Here is a 17632-nt window from a genome sequence, read left to right as displayed (position 1 = left end):
GAAATATATATTTAGAAAGTGGGTTCCAAACGATTGATTAATACCATTACACGCTATTGCTAACACTACTATCGTATTCGTAGCCGACTTGTATCAATAAAGGTTACTCCAAGTGAATTATTAGCATCAGAACTCTTCTTCCTGACGGTGCTATCGCCGTTGGTCCAATTCATTGGTCAAAAGCTTGGATTCTTGCAAGAGTTGTTGAATTGCTGTTGTATTTTAATATTGATTGGGAAAATCAGGATCTAAAGTCACTCCTGGGATATTATTTGAAATTAAATATCTAGTAGAATAAAGCATCTTGGTAAATCAAGTGAGAGAAGATCTCACCCTTTTTTATTCATTCGGTCCATTAATTAATCAATCCTTTTTCAATTACAATAATCCAAAGATGGCAACGAATACTACCAATATACCTGGATGCATTATTGTACCAGTGTTATCTCAAACAGTGGAAGTTACCGATTCAGTTTGGACGACTGTTGCCGCAATCATAGGGATTGCTATTGGAGTTGCATTCGGTGTTATCATAAGTTATGCTCTTTATCGCTCTTTTAACCAGCCAAAGGTTAGTTTCATTAGTTATTGCAACATGTAATAACTCTAGATTGAAAATAAAAAATCTCTCCTGTCTAGTACATGAATACTGTACAAGATGATCATAAAAAGCTTCCCTTCTTTCTCAAAGTTAACAAGCTGTTTCTTTGAATTTAAGATGCTGTAAAATGTTATTATTCAAGCGCGTGTTTAATATTATAGTCTAAATAGTTGTCTTGCCACATATTTGTCTAGTACGGTTACAGTACAAGCAACATAGAATCAATTAAAATCATAATTTATTCCACGATACTACTATCGCGATGGTAAAAAACTAAAAATATTCTATGGATAACAATGCAGTCAAACTCTTAATTGCTTTTAAAATTAATCTTTTGCTGATATGTAAGAATAGAGATGAAATGTTCTTTTATTCCATTTTTAGCGCAATTCTGCTGTAGTTATGGAGGAAGGAGCAATCACCATGAAATCCTTTAGTAAAAAGGTACTACATAAATGAAAGCCATATCTTCTGTGTTATTCTCCGTGGTATTTATGTTCTATTTTATGACGGTAACTTATTGACTTTTAAGACTTCTGTACCTTCCGTAATGTTGGACTCAATATACGTAAATAGTTCAAATCGAAATTTTTTATACGCGTATTAAAACTTCAATATTGAAAGAGTTGTAGCTCATAAGGAATAGCATAAAATAGGACATTAAGTATATACAGTATATAACATATCTTAATCGGATGTCTTAAATCAGAGTATATAAAAATACGAGAACCACGTAAATTTTTAAATATACTTGAACCCACCTCCTTCCACCCTAAAAAATATCATTTTTCAAACTTTAATATTATTACTACAGTATCTAATTTCGAAAGTACAACTATATTCGTGGTATATAAAAGCATGAATAAAGTTGGTAAATTAATGAAGTAAATAATTCTCATCATGATTTATTTTGAACCTTTTTTGTACGCATATAGTCATCATCTAATATTGAGAAAAAACCGTTATTGGATGAGAGCTATAATGCAGATATGAGAGATTCAGCGCAAAACTCAGTGGTAGAAAGTTCTACGGCTTTACCTTCGCCTAAAAAGGATCACGACATTAGCCAAAGCTTAACCGCAGTGTTTACACAATCCACAAGGTAAAATTGCTGTTATAGAATTCATTTCTAGCACCCCTTTTTCTTCATTATCAGAATAGAAAATAGATGAATTAATACAAGAATGCGATATATCTAATTATAATTGGTTACTATTGAATACAGTCAACAAATAGAAAATGAACTTCAAGAACAAGATCTCCGTTATTTAACCCATTTAGAAACTGCAATGCACAAGGAAAAGCAAGAGGTAAAAATCATAGATCTAGAATCTAAAGAACTCACAAGCACGTATTCTTTCTATTAATTTTATAAATACAATTTCCGTCTTATGCCACATTTTGCTGCTTGAATCTAAATCTTTAATGAACGCTTTTATCTGAACAGACTTTTATCCTACTACTCAAAGCGGTTTTAGTGACATTGCAAGAGCAAGGTCATATTGCTGACAACGATGTTAAACATGTCATTACAGATTATGAACAGGTAGGCATACACTGATTTTAAATTACGGATTGTTTAAAATCAAATGTTGTGATGATTCACTCTATTAAAAAATAAATCTTAAATCGTTATTATTTAATATAGTTTATAAGCGATGAAAACGAAAATATTACAAATCAAAAGCAGATTAAGGAGAAGGTTTGATAGCTAGTTGCTTTCCATTCCACTATAAATCTACCAAGCTTGAGAATTAATGTCGTATTTATCTTTACCTTCTTTACCTATGTCAACAGGAAATTGAAGGAAGATTTGGTACTAAAATGACTGATGAAAAAGAAGAGGAACTAGAAGAAATCTACAAACAGCAGAATAAGAAAACGGTAAATTTGATCTTGATTAAATTCACTGAAGCAAAGTTAGTAATTTGGAACCTTATCTTCCTATATCGTAACGCTTATTTTTTTCCTTCATCAAGGCTAAAATAATCCAAAATTGTAAAGCTAAAGCATCAGAAGACATACGAATCATAGCAACAGATCTTTCTGAAGAGCAGGTAAAAAATTGCCGGCTTAAGCGATAATAAACTCTAAATACGACTTATTAAGAACCATTTTCATAGAAAGCTGTACACTTATAATGAAACTATTTCTCTTTTCTGTGAGTAGATAAATGAAGTTATGGGACAAATCATTACCAACATGACTGTAGTAGACAAGAAATACCAAGAAGAACTGAATCGTCAAAATCAGGTAAAGTACTCGACTTGTAATAATCCGGTGATAGTAGGATAGAGTAATTATAGACTGATCTTATCTTTTAACAAATTGAACAGATTTTAGTCGATCGCTTAAATAAAAGAAAAAATGCCTTACAAAAAATAAATCAACTGGAAGAAGAGGTACCGTAAATCAAAATGTTTTTATCGATGTAGACTTGCGTTCATTAGCTATATGGCTGAATAAAGAAATTACTAGGCTGCATTATAATAGTAACCAATAAGGCATAGAATCGTAATTTTATTGGTGTATACAGTTGAAAAAATTACTAGGCTATATTGCAACAGCAACTAAAAATACATAGAAACGTAAAGTATATTTCAGAACGGGAATTTTTATTCCTTCTTGTTACTTTGTCTATCTTAATGGTGTTCAAATTTTGTGTCTTAGCTTGATGATCATAACTCAGTAAAGAAATAAAAGTTTCAGCGAATAACCATTCGGATCATGTTCTTATTGTTACTATTAATATCACGTTGTAGGAATTAGAGATTGTCACTGTTCCTGTTAGCAAACATAAGGACATTTTTAATAAGCTCAAAGCTGACAAGAAATTAACCGACGAAAATATTGCAAAGTAAGATTTTTAATTAAATCGTTACTTATACGAGACGTCATAAAGATATTAACTTAAGACTATCGTAAAAGTCGATAGAGTAGGATATCGAGGGATACACTATCATAGGTACAGCTATACAAATTCTTAAACCTGATTTTCAATAATAGAATAGAAAAGAATTTTGCTGAGCAGCTCGAAAACGTGCAAAAACGATTAACTGAAGGTAAGCTTATTTACTTTTGATACAGATCATTACCATAGAGAGAGTTAAAATACTGCCTAGATCTACCGAAAATTCTATCCAAACTGTAACCTACCGCTTATTAAGTTAGTTTGATTTGACGGATATATTTACTTAATCCTTTTGATTAGAACGCGATAGAGAGCAAGAGATGTTAGTGCAAAAATTGAATAAAAGAAGAAAGAAGAAAATGAGACATTTAAATATCCAGCATGGAGAAGAGAAAGCTGAATTTGATAGAAAGGTAAGTCTAGTAACATGTAAATACTTACAGTCTCATCAAATCTAAAGGTCATTTTTAAAGATTCGTATTCGTAAGCTGGTAGCTTAAAAATCCTCTACTAAATTAACTGAAGTGGTGATCTACCAATTGAAATTTCAGATCCGTGCTGTCAGTTCGGGTGCTGTCCCAATTACAGGCTTTATTGCAGAATACCAAGAATTGTTAACGGATCAACGAAGACAAAGTCACGATATTTCTACCCAATTAGACGAAAATGAAACTCGTGAATTTCACGACTTGAAACAGGTAAATTTGTGTATGTACATTAGTGGTAAACTAGATCAAGGCTATGTCAAAATTATACCGATTATAGAAGTAATTAACGCGGCTTACCTACTTCATTGTAGAGAATGAACTTAAAACTACAAGATCTCATCGCTGAAAAAGACTCCGAATTTTTCTCTGGATTGCGAGAATTGGCAAAATTGAGTGATAAAGAAGCTTCTAAGCTCATGAAAACTTATGAAGAAAATGTCAATGAATTGCGCGGTATGAACAATTGCCTAAGAGTAAACTAATCCATTAATTAATGAACTATAAGTTCTAATTACTACGCTATAGTAGATGAAATTGTTCTCATCTTGATTATTTGCTATCTTATAATAGCTAAATTGGAAGATGAACGCAGTCGTCAACAAGCTAAGCTTAAGGAGAGGTTGAAAGAGAAAAAGAAGGTAAAGCTACATCATACTTTTCTCCTTCACTATAAAAGCAAATATCTAGCCCAACTTTTAATAGTATTATCAGAATATAGGCGTAGTAGATATGAAGGCTTCGTAGTGTTAGAGTACTTCAGACCATATTCATGTCTAGAGTCAGCTAGCTTTAGCAATAAGATTTGATGAGCATTTATAAAAAATTACAATTTATTCAGTTATAAGAGTAACGCGTGCTGTATGACTAGACAGCTAATCATGTTAGAGTTTCAGCTGTTAGTTACATTACATTGGTCGCCTAGATTGCGATATTATAGACGCTAATAGCTTATATTACAAGATGTAGTTTTAAAAATTGTTACGCTCTCGCACGGTTGAGTGAAAATTTGCAAGTGCATTCAGCAAAAATTTTGAAAAATTCCTGCTTTCCGCATAGAAACAAGCCGAGAAAGAAAAAGATGAGAAACTTGAACAGCAAGAACTTATTGAAGAACAGGAAAAAGCTTTTAATGAAGTTCTTAACTCTCAAGCTGACCTGTCTGAAGAGTAAGTAAATTAACGTAAATTAAGACATATGGATTGTCGTATTGGGCTTCAATAGTATTTAGTTTTGTCAAGGCATTTAATCAAACTCAATTTCTAATCATTCCAAGCTTAAATGAAATAACCTTATTTTGGCAATGTTGTTTACAGCACTAAAAATCAACTCCTAATGGAACATAAGCAAAAAGTCAACGAATTAAATAATCAACTACGAATAACAAAAATGAGACAGCATAAAAGGTAGAATTTAAGGCCTTCTATTAATTATAAACTGCATTAAAAATTGCATAAATTGACGCTATTTTACTCCTTAATCCTTAAAATAATATTAATTATAACCCAAATTTTCATTTTAGGCTAGAACAACGTTTAGCAAAACGGCAAGGGAAAATAACTGATCTTAGAAAGGATCAAGCTAAGGAACGAGCAAATATGAGCAACTTATCTGATGAAGAAAGGCGCCAATTATTGGAACAACAGGCAAGTTTATGAAAATTAAAGTTGCCATTTACTGCTTTAAACCACTGCAGTTCGAAAATGGCCTATTTTCATTCCAATATAAGCTATTATTTTTCATGATAATATTAGCTGCAACGTATGATATCATTTGAACACCGAATTGTAACACCATCACCAATGCTAATATTGTTAACAGGAAGCTACAATGCAGGAAGAAGTCAATAAGATAGAAGAAGATGAAGAGGAAGGCCTAGATTGGTTAAGAAGGTTAGCAGAAGCATTAATTTGTTTGGGATTCTATTCCATAGCCATTTGAATCTCTAAAGGATTTAAAAGGCTACGACTACATCTTTTCATTTGCACCTAATAACTTTTCGCACATCATTTAGTAAAATACAGCTTGAAACAGAGGAATTGGTTAAGGAACAAGATAAAGAACTGGGTATTCTCTTGGCACGACTACAGGTAAGGAAACATATCACAACCCTATTGGGGGTATACAATTATTGTATACTACCATTACTGCTCAAGGATATCCTTGTGCAATGTAACGTACATGCTTCGCCCTATATAGTAAAGCATTAGTATTGTGAAAGGTAATTAAAATATAAATTTCAATTTTTTCATTGCTTTTTGTATAGCTTGGACAAAATCGACGCCAATCGATTATACAGCGACAAAGCGATGCCATTGCTCGCCTCAAGGTTGGTTCGAAGAAATTATTCTACTTACGATGATAAGATATAGGATCCATGAATCTTACTGCTAGGAAATAGAATATTGATTAAAAGTTTTGTTAGAATAACAGACACAAACCATTTGTTTATTTCAATTTTTAATGATGAAACAGGATAAAATGGTTGATGCTATAGCCGAAGATGGTAAATCTCCACTAGAGGCAAAGAGTAGCCGAATTATCGACACTATGAAAGAGCAGCAACATATACTGCTTTCACAAGCTAAGGAGTAAGGGAGATTTTGATGGCATCATAATATATTTGATAATTTTAGTACATCCAGTCCTATCTGTCATAAAAAATCGCTAATCATCATTTTATTGATGTGATTAGGGCGAAAGAGAGAAACATGTCAGATGTTCGTGAAAGAGTAGAGAGAATAAAGCAACAACGAGAAAAGTCAGTATTGTGATCTTCAAGTTGAATATTTAATATGCAATTGATTTATCGGTATGAGTTTTATTGACTTATATTAATGTGTTTTAATTGATCATATAGGCAATTGCAAAGCAAACTACGGAAAGAAATTAAAGGAGTTGGTGTCATTGGCAAGAAGTAAGTTCTAACATATTTTATATAGTCATATAGCCCGTATGTAGTAATACATAAAGTGATTTACGAAGACAGCAGCAACAATTCGACGATAGTATTTCATTTATTGAAGTTTGTATAATAACTCTCGTCTTTACCGTCTCATTTTAGCTCACCATCTGCTGTAGTAAATCATATGTTACTGGAGCAAAGGCATAAATACGAACGTCAAGTAAGATATCATAATAAATGAAAGATTGCAAGCCTTTACTGCAGCGTTAAAAAATGATTCTCTTTTATATGCAGGATTTGCAAAGGGAAATGCAGCTTGAATTAAATCGTCAAGTTAGTAAGTTAACGAAGCAGTTGGATTATGAGCTGAAGAAAGAGATGCTGGTAAGGTCTACAGGGCTATATTCATTACTCACTAAGCTATTTTTCTATACGGGTCGAGATTATACTCGTCTTTATCTAACTATGTCTTTCTGGTCTCTGTTATTTACTCACATTTGAACGATTTTTTATTTCTATCGTAGAATAATGACAGAAGCTTTATTATCGATCTTGCCAAAACGGGACGTTTCAACAATGATGAAATTGATGATCTAATTGAATCAGCTGTACCAGATAGAAAAAGCAAGGAAATAATTAAAAGAGAAATCAGCAATACGATTAAAAAGAAGAAGAGTACCAGACGTCGCTAATGAAATTTGTATATTTTAATTTATAGTAATATCAAAGACACTAGAATAATCCATGAATGCAATGGAGATATTCTTAAATAATCTCTATATTCTGTTATAAGATTTTTAATTACCTTCTACAACGTCCCATTGATGGACCGCTGCTTGGTTTTTTATTAATTTACTTGCATTTGAATTTATCGAGCTAGTCTAAAAAATTATCAATTTAATTCTGTGATAGATATCAGCTAATTTGCACCCCATCTTGGTATTTATAACTAAGGCTTAAATATTTTGCAACGACAGTGATATATCGCCTTTAAATATATCATGTACAAAGCAATGCTTAATTAACGCTAGACATATACAGCAGCAGTTTTTGTATTTACAAGTTCTTTATGATCTTGACGACGCTGTTTTACTAACTAAAACAAGAATAAAACGTGCCATTTAACTACAATGCAGGCAGTAAGACGTTTAATTGAATAAGTGAATGACGGATTTGAGTTAAAGAGATAGGGGAAAAAGTCTACTTATAAGAAATGCATGGTATGATACAAGTAATCGATATACATAAAAGTTTGACAATTAAATATTCGAATTCCATTTATTCAATTCGATAATAGATTTCATAAGCCGTTAAAAAGAGAGAAGTAAATATACTGTACAACGGAAAAAAATTCACTTATACGCAGGAAAAGTTAAATAGCATCTTAAAATCTTCTTACATTACGCTAGCATATGAATACGCAGAAGCTCGCTATGTCTAGGTAAATAATGAATCATATTCAAACTATTGCTACGTATTATAGTGTGCATCATTCGGCTAACCAGATTATTTTTACATTATATCGTCTGTAGAGTATATCTAAGGTTAATTGAATTCGGGAACGCCTAAACGACATCATGTATCGCTAGAATTCTGTTGTGTAATCGACTCGTAATTTTCTGTAAAATTTAAAATGAAGTAAAACCGTCATTAGTAATCCAACTTTGCTATAGTATTTATGATAGTAGTTGCAAATAACAACATACCTTCTTATATAATGCAAGTCGAATTCGATTCTCCTTTTTCTTCTCATCGATCTTTTTTTGCTTTTCTTTTAATTTTACTTCAGGGAGTTCTTTGTATAATCTAACAAATTTGATTGAAAATAAATTTAACATTTTGAATACTAGTAGAAAGTACCGACGATTTTGCAACACAGTTATTTGTATTGACATGTAAGGCTAAGTAATTTACCTTCTAGTCTGTTCGTACATTTCCTTTTTAGTGAAATATCTCTTTCGGGGTAAGAAATCATCTACTTCAAAATGAATACTTTTATTTTAGAACTAAAGCAAGAGTGTATAATGTTTAATAGCCAAGATTTAATATTACCCAAGTTCTCTTTAGCGGTAGGTTTCGCTTTTTCTTGCATGTGCGTCCGTTGCTTCCTCAACAACAGTTCTTCCTTTTCTCTACGTTGCTTAGCGGCAACCTCAGCATTCTTTAGTCGAACTTTCGATCTTACAATGAAATCGGCTTTGCAAAATTGAAAAGCTTCCTGCAGCGTTAGTCTAGCTAGTGATTTTGGAGGTAATAATCTTGATTTGGCGTAACTAGGTTTTAAATTATTGGCCGAGACATTAGCTACCAATGGCTCTTCATGACTTGTTGATACATAGTCCGGTGTTTTTTCATTTGGTAAATGTTTCCAATTTTTTCCAGGTTTATTATCGTCCAATGATATAAACCATGATTCATTCGATTTCTGCATTTGTTTCTTATCTTGATCTGATGGTCTCGCGTTAGACTGATGGTCTAATTTACTACCCATAGCATCAATTAGTGTTGTCTGAATACTTTTATTTACTTTAGTATCAACTGCCTTGGCAGAATTATTTAATTGCTTCTTCTGAATGGAGTGCTTATGAGATAACTTATCCTCCTCATTTTGAGTGTTGTAATAATTGGCAAGCCAGCCATGAGTTGTACGAGTGTCATTACCAACGTCAGAGCGCAACTGATTGGTAGGATCTTTCATTATTTTATTGCGACTTGATTGATTTTTCGACATTTTGGAATTTTGATGGTATTGTACTGATTTATCGTTGCTATTGCTAAAGTATTCAGAACGAATTCGATTATTGACAATTGGGTAATTGCCTGAGGAATATTTTTGGACTATCTTTTCAATATCAGACACTATATCTAAATCCGAACTTGATCTTGTTTCATTGTTTTCATCCAACGTTTCGTTGTTCGTTGTACTGTCTGATATTTCAAGAATTTGTGGATAATCTATTTTATTACTTTCATTAGCATTTATCTTTATGTTCACGAAGCGTCTTCCCTTTATTATATTTGCGTCTGTTCCAGATTGCTGATCATGTCGTCGATGATGCTTGCCAGTAACATTCCTTTTATATTTTCGCGAGTCTTTTGGCATTCCATTACTTTGCGTATTATTATCTATTAACGAACTTAATATATGTTTGGTTGGATTACTGATAATTTCATCGAAATCGGTTAAATAGCGTTGTGAATTCTTTAAAGTTTGAGCTGGTTCAGAAATTTCTTCCGTATGTAGACGGGAGTCTTTGTACTCTGACCAGTAACGACTTAAATTTTCCGCATATGCTTGACGATAAGTTGCAATTCCGTCAGAAGTTTCAGAGTCACTTTCCGAATTCAACATATATCGGTTATGAAGTTTGTTGGATTTATCAAGCAGAGGTGATCTTACTTGAGATGATCGGCTACTTTCTGTAGATATGCTTACATTATAGATTGGATTTAGGGGACGAATATACTTTGCAATGATATCAGCAACATTTGACAGGGGTAAACTATCAGAATTTGGCAAATTTGATATTTTATAGTCATCATCATCAGAACTACTAAGATCTTCAAATTCGTTACGCCAAGTCTTTAACGGTGATCCTGTATATTTTGTACTGGATTCTCCAGATGGTCGGTGCATGGGATTTTGATGCTTGCTGTTGATCCAATTATTTCTCAGAGGCTTAATTAGATCAGTATCTTCTTCGTCACTGAGCCTATTTCGCTCCTGTGGTATTAAAGATGAATGCAAATAACTTGATTTACTTTCCTTTTTATTTGCATTTTGTACATCTGCAGATGAATTTTCTACGGTTAAATTTTCGTTGAATACGTTTTTTTCTAAATTGGTCCAATCTCTCTTGCGAGATTTATTTTCTGTAGAGTTGTCGTCTGTATGATTAAAGTCATTTCTACCAAACGATCTACTATTGGCAGCTGTCACTTTCGATGACAGATCATGTGAATGTAAAGACGAGAGTATATCTAAAGGTGAATTTGGCTTGAAAAGTATAGAGCTTTCAACAGTTTTATTGAATGACGACGAGAGCTTTGATTGAGCGTCGACTTCTATTGCCTTATCAGAGGATTCTTTATCGCCTTGATCATCTTGCGCAACTCTACTAGACATAAAATCTACATTGGATTCTTTCGATAGCGAGTTTTTATCCTTGGAGGTATCTAATCTTTTACGATCAGATTCTAATTGATATAGCAGATCGGCATATTCTCCCTGCATAGGCCTACTTGTACGTTGGCCATCCGGCCTTATAGCCTCCGCAGTTGAAAATTGTAAACTTTCATCACCTATATTTAATTGGATTTTGTTGTTCTGGTCCAATAGCTGATTAATTTGCGATATTAATTTATAGGTGCCAGGACTTAATTCCTTGAAGTTGCTAGGGTGTAAATTATTGTCTGGATGATTTAATTCATTGTTAAGGGAAGACTGATTACTTTCTAGTTTAATGAGTTCAAAGTTTCTGCCAAGATATTTAGAGACTAAATCATCCACTTTTAGGGCATCGCTACTCTCGTACTTAGCATCCTCTGTGGTCGAAGGAGGATTGGTGACGGCAGAGTCTAAATAGAAATTTGAAAGATCGATGTTGAAATAGAATTGAGAGATAGACGTTGTTGAAGAAAGTAGTTCAAAAATACGTACAGGATTACGGTGATTTAAACACTTCAAAGTGCTATCTGTTACATTGATGTTTACGCTAGATGATTTATACGCAGTATAAAAATAATTTAACTTCAAAACAAACCCGAAAGAGGATCATCACGGGAGTTGCTATTCAATGGATTAATGTTGTTGTCCTCTTGGTCGTCAGTGGTGTCAATTTTCATTGGCAACTCTTCATCATGTCGATCAGTTTCATGTTTTGGCTTGGTTTCATCTTGAAGGTAGGCGGACGTTGGAGAAGTTGCACCTTGTTCATCTTCAAGAGTTGCATTCGCCATGGGATTTGAATGGTGTGAAATTGGATGTACGAGTTCTTGATGTTTTAAATTGATGTTGGATTCATCTACCATAGCAGGATCTTTCTCATGATCGTCATCAAATTGAATCAAGTCGTTGTCATCGTTAGTATCCTGCTTCCTATCATGCTCCATGACTATTTGATCGGTTAGTGAACGTCCGTCTTGCACATATTCACCACTTTGCTTCTCCTTTGATTGCTGTTCAGTGATTTGGTTGGTATCCATTTTAGTGGATTGAGAGTTTCTATCGTGATCGTCTTCCTCAACATCGTTAGCGTTGAATAATTTTGCCTGTATTTCGTCAGTCTTCACGTCGTCCAATGATTCAACTTTCTCTTGATGTGGAGGACTCTCTTGGGTAGCAGATTGAACGGGAGGAGTGAATTGAGTATCCTGTCATGACAAAATTGGATGATCAAATATTCATAGCAATAGAATCGAGAAATCGAAACATGATCAATAAACATAATGGCGTTTGATCGTGTTATGATGAGTGCAAAATATGCCTGTCAGCAAGGAATAATGCATACTGTACTGTACTTAAGGCGACAGCTTGCTATCAATATCGAATAAGTCTTATTGATTATCAGTATTAACAGAGTCAACGTACTGTATTGCTAACAACATTGTTTTGCTACAGGTTGATATAACGGATATAAACTCTCAAGAAATAATATATAATATGGAGCTATCGAATACTGACATAGTCTTTGAATTAGGACCATTTTAAATATTGTAATAATATTAATAATTATAGAGACCGTAGAGAAGTTTTCTAGGGTGTCTTTAATTAATGAACACGGCCAGGGACTGATCAACAAAAATTTCCACCTTGGCCTAAAACTACTCATTTGCCTTACTTTAAAAAAAAGGTTGATAGTTTATTTAATACAGTAGAAGTAGAATTGAAGAGCTAATGCGTCACTATGTTACTTTTTGTCTAGGCTAACACGATGCCCTATCCTACATGATCGCGACAAGGATGAGGATAGGCACATTCCGATGATGAACAAAGAGTTGGCCTAAGTTCAATTTAATTTCTGGTTGGACACGATGATGACTGATAGTCATAATATTATAATAAATTAACGTAGGCGATCAATCTTTGTCATCACTTTCTTTATTGCCAATTTGGATTTTTATACCTTGCAATGAATAAAACGATGGATGTGTAGGATAACTTACAGTATGGCAATCTTACAACGTCATTGATGCTATTTACCTTCTGGATTGTGTGTTGATTTTCAGTTTCCTTGACTATATCCATGTCTAATTATGGGAAGACGAAGTAACGTTGTGATGATAACGTCATAGATCCACTAGCCCTTGTCGGTGAAAACAGTGACTACGCAATAGGATAAGATACACGTTTGCAACTTATCCTATCTTAACAAGACTCTGTTGCTATTCAATTTCACGTTAATTAATCCCTCAATGATTGCCTTCAATTTTCACGATGATACTACTTGACGGATTGTCTAGTAATTCATGGGATGATGATCCAATGCATTGGCGATTGATTCGCTGTTGACAAGTCCAATCAAGCTATGCAGTAGTACAAGTGTAGAATACGTGAATGGATTGGAATGATGGCAAGATAGCAGTACAAGTTGATTTGGCGTTTGATGAACAAGCAGCTGTACAGTAGTCTGCAATTGGGAGAGTCGTTGCAAGTCCTTGTAATCCAGTCGATGTTTTTATTTTTTTTGAAAATATGGAATTTAACGGTGTTCTCGGCACGGACATCCGTCGGTACGGACCGCAGACTACAGCATTGCCAATAGGTAGTACAGTGTACACGGTCAGTGATCCAGTCCAGTCCAGCGTATAGAAAGATAGTACGACAGCGGTAGAGAATGGTAAGATACCTTTTATTTCCCCCTTTTACACTTGGATATAGTCTGATATACAATAATAGGAAAAGTGTCTTGTTGAGTCTATCTGTACTGTGAGCCTACTGGTGAAATTGCTGCTTACAACTGAGTTACATCAAGGCAGTAAAATGATTTATCAAGGCAGAAAAATGATTTATCAAGGCGGTAAAATGGCTTCTGAAGGCATTCCAATGGCAGTTGGCTTTAAAAGAGTCCAAACTTGAACCTTTCACTACTTACAGTACCGTATTTACAGTACTTTACATTGTAGAATACAGTGACAGGACGATGACTCCAAAGGCATACAGTTCGACCTGAGTTCGGTTCGATTCGGTCCGGTTCAAACCGTTCAATACCTTTATGGTCTACAGTACGGTACTGTAGAGAGTACTGTACAGTACTGTACAGTACTGTACAGTACGGTAGACAAGCAAACTGGACACAGTGTACAGTGCACAGTTCATAGTAAACTCTTGAGTACTGTACAGTACGTACTGTACAGTACTGTACAGTACAGTACTGCACAGTGTGACAGTACAGTACTGTAGACCAGCAAACTGGACACAGTGTACAGTGTACAGTACACGATTGAGTACTGTACACTGTACGTACTGCACAGTGTGACAGTAGACAAGCAAACTGGACACAGTATACTGTACAGTGTACAGTACACGATTGAGTACTGTACATTGTACGTACTGCACAGTACAGTACTTTACTTCAAGCTGGACTGAGCCAGTCGGAGTGAGTCCGCCATTCCATTTGCAACCACTTTAACCCCCTGGTTCAACGTCAGCTTGGAGATTGTACTGTATAGCAGTTTGCCATTGCTCTCTTTCTGTTGAAACACAGCTCGAAATACTGTAGAGCAGTTTTCGCATCACTCTCTCTCTCTTTCTGTTGAAGCACTGCTCGACACTACGCACAGTACAGTTCTTACTTCAAGCTACTGGTGCAGACTGAGCCAGTCGCCATTCCATTTCCAACCACTTTGCCTTCTAAGTCAGGTTGGAGATCTCTCTTTCTGTTGAAGCACTGCTCGACACTACGCACTGTACAGTTCTTACTCCAACCACTTTGCCTTCTACAGTAAGTCAGGTTGGAGATGGACAATATTATACAGCAGTTTGACGTACAAACACTGCTCGACAGAGCATCTGCGTTTCCTTGCAGATTCAACACAAGGCCACAGCGATATACAGTCTAGTGTCGAAGAATGAGACTTAAATGAGGTCCTTGCATTGTAGGCTGGACAACGAGTGGACTGATGACCTCGCACAACAACAACAACAACAACAACAACAACGACAACAACCAATGTCTTTGTACTCGGTAGTCTGTTGCTTTTTCACGCTCATTTATCCAGTCCAATATAGTGCAGGCGGAGTGAGAGAGTGGACATCCTGTGGTTACGCAACAATCGCCATAGTATCCACTGGATACTAGCCTACATGCGCATACAGTGGGTGACCACCACAGTAATAGTATGACTTCCCGACCACTGGATGCACCTTTGTCCAGGCAGTCGTCAGACGGACAGCGGACATCCCATCCATTGATCTCAAAGTAAATAAACAAACATCATCATGTAGGAAAATAGATAAGCAAGACTGCAGCTTGTCATTTTTGACCTAGTTATTGTTGACAAAATTTTTTTTTTTCCCATTCCTTTGCAGTCAATCGATAATAGTCCTACTGCAAAGAGACAGTGGGTGATCATTAGCCAAGTAGAAGAGAGAGTTGTACGTGACAATTGCTTCTATCGTCCAAGCAAGACTTGGATGCCATTGACCAGCAAGAAAAGACGTTGCTAACATTGGAATCGAGTTGGAAAAGGCTCCAATGAGCTGTTGTTGATTGAAGATGAAAAAATAAACCCAGTGATTCAAAGAATTACCGATCATTATTGTCAATAATCATATCGTCAGCGTCAAGTTTTATTGCTGTCGTCATTCAGCGCCTTAACCAAGGCTAATTGAAAATCACTTTTGATTGAGTAACCTTAGTCACTTTGTTGGATCGCTTTGATAGAACCAACCAGCCAAGCCTTTCCAGTCTGCTGTCTATGGGGTAGAGTCCAATTGCTACCGCTTCCTTCTCGGCCGTTTGTCCATCTTCGTTGATTTAATCGCCTTCACTTGTAAGTCATGTTGATATTTGGGGAATGAATCAAAAGCCCACCATTTCTTACCATCGACTTTATCAATCGACAGTGCTACAGTACTGTATACTCGTAGATTCTTGGTTGATTCAATCGCCTCCATTTATACAGTACAGTAAGTCATGTTGATATTGGGGGAATAAATTAAAAGCCCATCATTTCTTACCATCGAATTTATCCATCGACAGTGCTACAGTATACTCGTACATTCTTAGTTGATTCTATCGCCTCCACTTATACAGTACAGTAAGTCGTGTTGATATTGGGCGAATGGATCATAAGCCCACACCATTTCTTAGCATCGACTTGATCGACTGTACCACAATATACTCGTAGATTCTTAGTTGATTCAATCGCCTCCGCTTGTAAGGTAAGTCATGTTGATATTGGGCAAATGGATCAAAAGCCCACCATTTCTTAGCATCGACTTGATCGACAGTGCCACAATATACTCGTAGATTCTTAGTTGATTCAATCGCCTCCACTTGTACAGTACAGTAAGTCATGTTGATCAATAGATCGAAAGTCTAACATTTCTTAGCATCGACTGGATCGACAGTGCTAAAGTACACTCGTCGATTCTAGGTTGATTCAATCGCCTCCACTTGGAAGGTAAGTCTTGTTGATATTGGGCGAATGGATCAAAAGCCCACCATTTTTTAGCATCGACTTTTTCGACAGTGCTACAGTATAAGATGTGTCGACCAGTAGTTGAAGGCTAAAAACCAAGTTGTAAAGATACTTTTCATGCATTCTACAGCTTGTCAACATGATACCAAGCTACATGATAGACTACAACCGAGCGCCATCAGTCAATTTGTGTAGAATCACAGTTCAACATTTGCCAATGAGCCATGACTGTGGACTAATTCAGTTTCATGTTAAGCCATGCTGTCAATTCACATTTGTTTCGTTCTTGTAATACAACACTCATCGTGCCAGTGCCAATTGCTTGTAGGCAGAGATCAATTGGATTGACGAGTCATGACTAAATACAATCGTTTTCCTGTTGAAAACTTTACATCGCGATTTAAAGTAAATACACGATCTACAGAATACCGATGACAGTCGAGTGTGACAAATTATATTGTCAAGAAGTGTGTACTCTAAGCGTAAATAGTTTACTTTCGTGAACCATCCAAAGTGGATAGGATTGCAACCTCATTATTGACGACTACATCTGTCTCCAATAGAGTGGATTGTATTGGGAAGCTTGACAAATGATGCCAAACTACTTACGCGTTGTTGTGTATCCCTCTCTTCAATACGCTCAATAAACATTGTCTTCTACTGTATCTTCTTCCATCATCAAAGCAGTTGCAGAGTTTATTCACACTGTAGATTTCGTCATAGTACAGGAAAATCCCCATTTTCCATCGTAGCTGTTAATCGCACATTTCCTTCCATTCAATTATAATTATCATCATCATGCCCTGTTTGAGAGTTATCGCAAAGCTTTTGTTCAACGTCGCCATCTTGAAAGGATCAAATATCATTATCAATTAATTCTGATAAAACCGACGCATTCAATGTTGAGATCGTCTTGATGCATACTAATACTTTAATTGTTGTACTGTATCTTGTGGCTGCTACACAGTGGCCATTAAATGAAAGATTCTAATCACTATCTTGCTGCTACCCTACGTAGATACTTCAACTCTACTGTCACTAGAACAGTCGGCAAATACTCCTACTGAAGCTTGCTTTAATTCGAC

The 17632-nt window shown here is 35.3% G+C and overlaps 3 protein-coding genes across 3 annotated transcripts; 2 read left to right on the top strand and 1 right to left on the bottom strand.

The window, feature by feature from the left end:
• Nucleotides 1-394: 394 nt before the first annotated feature.
• On the top strand, nt 395-5655 carry TRIADDRAFT_60738 (uncharacterized protein; the record flags this gene model as incomplete). The annotated part of the gene is made up of 19 exons (XM_002116731.1): nt 395-571; nt 986-1045; nt 1537-1703; nt 1827-1911; nt 2049-2147; nt 2250-2303; nt 2399-2485; nt 2581-2658; nt 2771-2854; nt 2938-3003; nt 3364-3458; nt 3608-3663; nt 3813-3925; nt 4064-4210; nt 4312-4453; nt 4571-4638; nt 5057-5166; nt 5314-5403; nt 5520-5655. The coding sequence occupies 19 exons, from the start codon at nt 395-397 to the stop codon at nt 5653-5655; spliced, it is 1914 nt and encodes a 637-aa protein (XP_002116767.1).
• A 172-nt stretch (nt 5656-5827) lies between these two features.
• Nucleotides 5828-7594, top strand: TRIADDRAFT_60737 (uncharacterized protein; the record flags this gene model as incomplete). The annotated part of the gene is made up of 9 exons (XM_002116730.1): nt 5828-5889; nt 6012-6087; nt 6264-6326; nt 6473-6588; nt 6693-6758; nt 6858-6914; nt 7062-7122; nt 7197-7286; nt 7427-7594. The coding sequence occupies 9 exons, from the start codon at nt 5828-5830 to the stop codon at nt 7592-7594; spliced, it is 759 nt and encodes a 252-aa protein (XP_002116766.1).
• A 335-nt stretch (nt 7595-7929) lies between these two features.
• Nucleotides 7930-13149, bottom strand: TRIADDRAFT_60736 (uncharacterized protein; the record flags this gene model as incomplete). Its single annotated transcript, XM_002116665.1, has 6 exons — nt 7930-7998; nt 8609-8708; nt 8817-8877; nt 8955-11480; nt 11666-12275; nt 13105-13149. The coding sequence occupies 6 exons, from the start codon at nt 13147-13149 to the stop codon at nt 7930-7932; spliced, it is 3411 nt and encodes a 1136-aa protein (XP_002116701.1).
• Nucleotides 13150-17632: the final 4483 nt, after the last annotated feature.

This window comes from Trichoplax adhaerens, genomic scaffold (assembly GCF_000150275.1).
Source record: "Trichoplax adhaerens TRIADscaffold_17 genomic scaffold, whole genome shotgun sequence".
In the NCBI taxonomy this organism is placed as follows: Eukaryota; Metazoa; Placozoa; class Uniplacotomia; order Trichoplacea; family Trichoplacidae; genus Trichoplax; species Trichoplax adhaerens.
This window is presented reverse-complemented; position numbering and strand designations above follow the sequence as displayed.